General features: G+C 43.6%; 1 protein-coding gene across 1 annotated transcript; it reads right to left on the reverse strand.

Annotated features, from left to right (window-relative positions):
- Nucleotides 1-1886: 1886 nt before the first annotated feature.
- On the reverse strand, nucleotides 1887-5179 carry GHSR (growth hormone secretagogue receptor). Its single transcript, XM_059065630.2, has 2 exons — nucleotides 4384-5179; nucleotides 1887-2191 (listed from the first exon to the last, which is right to left on the reverse strand). The coding sequence occupies exons 1-2, from the start codon at nucleotides 5177-5179 to the stop codon at nucleotides 1887-1889; spliced, it is 1101 nt and encodes a 366-aa protein (XP_058921613.1).
- Nucleotides 5180-6302: the final 1123 nt, after the last annotated feature.

The following is a 6302-nucleotide window of genomic DNA, read 5'->3' on the forward strand; positions in this document are numbered from 1 at the left end:
TATTCAGTGGGCTTAAATGAATCAGTATTTTTAAAAAAATATTTATGCACTCCCAAGAATTAACTGAATAATCAGTTTGCTGAAGTTCTGCATTTAGACTAAATTGATAGTACAGTTTTAGTGTCAGGAAGGATTTTAGAGGTATTTCTCTGGAGAAATTATTCTAATTATGATTATGTTTTCATTTTTTAAAAATGAAGAATCAATCAATTATTTCTGCATAATAATCTTTACTTTTGGCAGGGGAAAATCAATCATGGCAATAATTTCCCTAATTAGTTCAATCGGTTCCATAGGTGGACCAATAATTTCATGAAGGAATTGCTTATATGACTTACCATTACAGGGGAGTACAAAAAAGTCATTTTTGATTATATTTAATATGTGAAGAGTTGACTATAAAGGAGTAATGTGAATATAAATGGAAGTTTTAGATTTATAACCAAAATGTACAATAGTTAGTTGAAGGTGTCTAATCATTCATAATTATGATTACAAGGCAGACTGGAAACCCAAGTAAACATATCTATCAGATAAGCTGTGGGATGTAAATAGCATGACTAATTTGGAGATGGGACGTGGCATAGGCATTTTGAAAAACTGGCTGTAAGATTTTTTAAAGTTTTGAATGTCAACAAACAGTAGCATTGAAGGGATTCTGAATTTTTCACCATTTGAAAAATTACTGTGTTCACTAAGTTTCTGTAAACTTTACAGGGTAAGTTATAAATTATTTCTTTATTTGCAAATCAAAGACTTATGATTGGCTTAAGTATTTTTGATAAGCCAAATAAGGTAATTTGTGATTTTCTATACTTTTTATAGCCTCATTTCCTGAATATTAACACATGTAATCCAACCTAATTAAAAATGCATACATATTATAGCTCATATCCATTTTATTCCAAGCAGAAATTATAGGACATTTAGGTGTAATTTTTAGAATTTATCACTCTAACACTCTGCTATGCTAATGTCACTATAAAAAGATTTCAGGGAATGAGTATTTATTTTTAAATATTTTTTTAAGATTAACAATAATTTTACATATACTCTAGAGCTGCATTGTCCAATATGGTAACCACTTGCTACAGTTGGCTATTGAACACTTGAAATGTGACTAGTACAACTTGAAGAAGTGAATTTTTAATTTCAATTAATTTTGAAGTTAAGAACTCACAGTTGTTTTATTTATTAGAAAACTTTTAAGTGTGTTTGGACAGCTTAGGTTAATGAATCTACTTTTTCTTCTGCAAAATTTATGAAATCACAATAAATCAAGTATTACTGATGAACGCTCCATGTCCAAATTAAGATGAGCTGAAAATCTGAGACAAACCAGATTTCAAAGACTTTGTGTAAAAAAAGAATGTAAAATTCTCATTAATAATTTTTATATTAATTATTTAAGTACCTTGTACTATATTTCTCCTGGACAGCACTGATCTGGTGCTCTGTGAAAATTGCTAGTTTTTGAAAGTCATGTTTTAAATTTTAAATTTTAATGTCATTCTTTTAATCAAAAAAATTTTATCATTATGGAAAAGAAATCAGAGTTAGAATTTGTCTAGTAAGAAGTGACCTAATTGCCCTCTCTACACCACCTCCCTTCTCTGAATTGCAGAGCCCTTGCTAGCACCAACAGCAGAATGCAAAAATCATAGGCAGTGAATATGCAGAAATCGTTTATGAGAGCACTGATGAGTGTGCAATCAAATCAAACTGCTCACACATTACAAATTCCGTCTTTTCTCTCCCCCCTACTTGTTTCCAGACCTATGTGTCCCTAATTCCAAAATTAACCTTCAACTTCCTCCCAAGTTCTGCTGTGCTATGGCTTCCAGTTTAGAATAATAAGCAATGACTTTGCTGAGTAATGTGCTTGGTCATGTATTAATACTAGATTCTGTCCAGGCCCTAGAACTTTCATCCTTCAGAGTGGAGAGCTTCCTCTGGGAGAAGGGTTCAAATCCCAGAAGTTTGAACACTGCCACCCGGTACTTCTTGGACATGATGTTGTACAGAATGGGGTTGATGGCGGCGCTGAGGTAGAAGAGGACGAAGGAGACGAGGTTGCAGTATTGGCTGATCTGAGCAATCTCCAAGGAGCCAGGCTCGAAGGATTTGGAAAATAAATATCGCCCTACATGGAAGGGCAGCCAGCAGAGGATGAAAGCAAAAACCACTACAGCTGAAAGGACAATGAGAAAGAGAACGTCAAGAAATATAGCAAAGTTCAAGAAATATAGCAAATCACAATCGATTTTGAAGACATGGTTTTGTTTTGATTATGTGTGGTATGACCACTGACTTCAGAGAAATATCATTTTCTGCTCTTTCCTATATTTTAACCAAGATTGAGTCTGTCTGGATCAACAATTCAACCATTTTTACTGAGCTTCCCAGTCATTTCTAGTTAACAACCATTTGAGTGATTTTGTGCTTGAGTTGACATATTGACTCAAGTAACTAGACAATCTAGTCACAATAGTCCACCATTTTATATGTGTTAGATCAAACCTATATGAGACAATGTGGTTTTACTCAACCATAGTTATGTATCAGAGTTTCCTGGGGCACAGATTCCTTGGATATAATACAGACTCACTAAATTAAAATCTCTAGGAAGGAGACCAGGACACACCTGTTTTCTTTTTTCTTTTTAAAGTTTTACAGAAGACTGAATATGCAGTCAGGATTGAGACTCACTGAGATGAATGAGCTTTTCCACCTAAAATAAACATGTCTATAAGTAAGGTAGAAAAGGCCATAAAACCAACTAACATTAATTATCATCCATCCAGGATTTAATTTTGCCCATGTAAGGTTGCTTTCTTCAAGACCTCTGCATTTTTAGATTAAGTTTTTAAAATTCAGAAATCAGAGGAAAAATAACAGAAAATAATATTTTAGTATTTGTACCACTTTAGTGATTCCCTTCCAACTGTCAAGGCAAGAGAGTCACCAGTGAGGATAATTAACAGCTTAAAAATAAAATTAGAGGAAATTATTAAACGTATTCTCAAAACTAATTTGCATAGTAGCAACTGACTGCCCCAGCAGCAACATGAATATTAGAGTCCCCTGGGGGGCACTAGCAGGTTTACAATCTATTAGTCATATTGTGAGAATCACTGGTCTAAAAAATTTAAAAAACTTGACATTCTTTGAATAAACTCTATCACTTCAATATACAGGATTTCAAGAATTGTAAAATTACAAATCAAAATCATCCTAGAATAACGTCTAAGAAGTACTATATATGCAAATAAGTAGAAACTGTTGACTACAATGTCCATATAGTAAGATGTGCAGATTCTGGTTTTGAAAAAAGCAAGGAGAATTAATATTTTGCTTGGATGCGAACACAGTTTGTATTACTTCACTTGTGCCAAACACATATACTTAAAGAAGTTGAATTTATGCAATAACGATTCAGCATACTCCAGTGTGACACTGCACCCAGATGTTCTCTGAAGGACCATTTGGGGAGGGATAGTAAGTTCTGTCAGCTACCACAAATTCTCCTTTTCTCAGTTTGCAAGCCTGCCTATCCTAGCTTATCTGGCCTATCCTACTTGGAGAGAAAAGTAATCATGAAAACAGAGACCCCAGCACTGGTTTGTCACTGATTTCCTTACAAAGCTGTATAAACAGCATCAGGGTAAACAGAATTGATGCAATTATCTGGAAAAAAAAAAAATGCAAGTCAGAAAGCAAATCACAATGTTGAAAGAAAAATGAATCTTCTCTGATAGAATTATCCACGATGATCACATCTTTGGTTACATTTTCCAATAAATACTTTCTAGAATCAATGCCTGCTCTTTTTCACCCTTAACACCTGCTTTTCTTAATGCAACTTAGATATCTACAAACTGAGGCAGGACGCTTAACATCACCTTTAACACATTTTAACACCACAATATACTCTTTAATGAAAGATCTCCTTCCGAAGCAAAGTTTCTGGGCCAATATAAAACACCTTTTAGAGAAATACAAAGGTGGGACATTTTTCCATGAAAGAGAGAAAGGTGAGACCAGGAGAAAGAGACACAAAGAGATAGAAAGAGACCAAAGAGATAGTCAAGGGGCGGGAGGAGCGAGGGAGAAAGGAAGGGAGAGAGCAAAACATAGATGTATAGAGAGATAGAGCAAAAATGTAAAACCAAAACCAAACAAAAATAGAGAGAGAGACAAGACAGTGAAACTAGAGACCAAAGACAGAGCTCAAGACGGAAAAAGGAGAGACTAATTGAGCAACTTACAGGGAAACAGAGACCTAGAGAAACTGGGGAGAAAGGCAGACTCAGGAAGAAGGGGAGAGGCAGGGGAAGATGAGGGGACCCGGGAGAGAGAGCTCAAGGGCGCACCGAGACCCACCCAGCATCTTCACGGTCTGTTTGTGGTTCTGGTCCCTGAGCGAGGCGCCCACCGCTGCCTCGCCGCGTCTCCTCCTCCACAGCTTCCTGCCGATGAGGCTGTAGAGCACAGTGAGGCAGAAAACAGGGAGGAAGAAGAAGACGCTGGACACCCACACCATGACGCCGAGCAGTCCCGAGCGCACCGCGAACTCCGTGGCGCGGCACTCGTTGGTGTCCCGAGGGTCGGTGCCGTTCTCGTGCTCCACCCCGACCAGCACGAAGATGGGCCCGGCGCTGCAGAAGGCCACGGCCCAGATGACCAGGATGACCAGCTTCACCCGGCCCTTGGTGACCACCACCTTGGCCCGCAGCGGGAAGCAGATGGCGAAGTAGCGTTCGACGCTCAGAGCGGTGATGGTGAGCACCGTGGCGTAGGTGCAGCTCTCGCTGACGAACTGGAAGAGTTTGCAGAGCAGGTCACCCAAGTTCCAGGGCCGGTAATGCCAGAGACGGACGAGGTCGAGGGGCATGCAGAGGAAGATGAGTAGGTCGGAGAAGGCCATGCTGGACAGGTAGAGGTTGGTGGTGGTACGCAGCTCGCGGAAGCGCGACACCACCAGCATGGTGAGCAGGTTGCCCGCGATGCCCACCACGAAGAGCGCCACGCAGGTGGCTGTGACGCCCGCCAGCAGCGGCGCGGGGAAGAGGGGCAGCAGCTCGTCCACCAGCGAGTCGTTGTCAGGGGCAGCGTCCCAGCCCAGGTCCGGCAGCGTGAGGTTGGGCCCCGGCCCCTCGCTCGGCGTCGCGTTCCACATGCTGCCGGCCCTGCTTAACTGGCTTTGGGATGCGGCTGCACTGAGAGGCTGGGTCAGGCGCTCGTCCCGGAGAAGGTCTCCTTAGGCGCAAGAGAGTGCGAGGGAGGGTGCTCGGAGAGGAAAGAGAGGGGAGAGGCAGCAGCCGAGGGAAAAGGTGAGACTGAGAGCCTGGGGCCGGGAGGAGGGGAAGAGAGGGAGGCGTGAAGACACGCGCGCGCGCGCGCGCGCACACACACACACACATACACACACACTGGTGGAGAGATGGACCGAGTGACCCACCGCTCTTTCTGGCACCTCCCCTTTTCCCTGTCCTCTCCCCCAAAGTCCTTCTCTCCCAACCCAGCCTTTGACCAGCCTCCACACAAGTACCCGTCACCGGGGCAGCCCCGCCAGCCCTGCCTCGCCTTTGCGTTCTGTCTCCGGATGCATCTCGCACTTCCCAAAGCGTCCCGGCGCGGCGCGTGGGCACGGAGGAGACCCGGCACTGCGAAGCTGGAGTGCGAGGAGCCTCTCCCTAGCCTTGGGTGCTGCCTGGCTAGGGTGGCCCAGAAGGGCAGATCACACCCGGGGTTGGGGCCGGGCACGGTGGGGAGAACACCTTCAGCTCCCGGGACCTGAGTTCTTCCTCAACAAGGGATAGAGTTGGCTACGGACCTGGTGGGGAGAAGTGAGCGTGCACAACCGGGCTTGGAAAAGGGAGGTAGGGAGTGTTCCGACCTGAAGGGAGACCAGTGCGCACCTGGGAAGAGCCTCACGCAGTCCTAGAACCGATCGCCGTGTTAGCGAGGAGAAGCAGGTTCAGAGAGGTGTGGCCACTTGTCCAAGGTCACACAGCGAGTTGGAGGCTCAAGAGCTAGACTTGGCTATCCCACCCGGTGGACTACTGAGAGCGAAGGGGCAAGATGTGTGAATAAATTGTGTTCGGATTTCCAGCCCTTTGTACAGTTCCCCAACTCGGCGGTGGTAGGGGATATGCTGTGTAGGAGATTATTTTTGCCTGCTGCAAACCCCGGGGGAAGAGGAAGGGCTAAGGGGCGTGTTAGCGTGGCAGGGCGTGGGGGTTAGCTGTCAAAGGGGAAGCAGCAGAGACTGTAAGGCTGGCACGTCGAGGGCGCACAGT

Source organism: Kogia breviceps, chromosome 5 (genome assembly GCF_026419965.1).
Source record: "Kogia breviceps isolate mKogBre1 chromosome 5, mKogBre1 haplotype 1, whole genome shotgun sequence".
Taxonomy (NCBI): domain Eukaryota; kingdom Metazoa; phylum Chordata; class Mammalia; order Artiodactyla; family Physeteridae; genus Kogia; species Kogia breviceps.

Bases quoted from the DNA above. Each gene is read 5' to 3' on its own strand.
- GHSR (XM_059065630.2), bottom strand. From the start codon at position 5,179: ATGTGGAACGCGACGCCGAGCGAGGGGCCGGGGCCCAACCTCACGCTG. The intron at 2,192-4,383 runs GTGGGTCTCGGT...TTGTCCTTTCAG, and splicing joins ACAGACCGTGAAGATGCTGG to CTGTAGTGGTTTTTGCTTTC.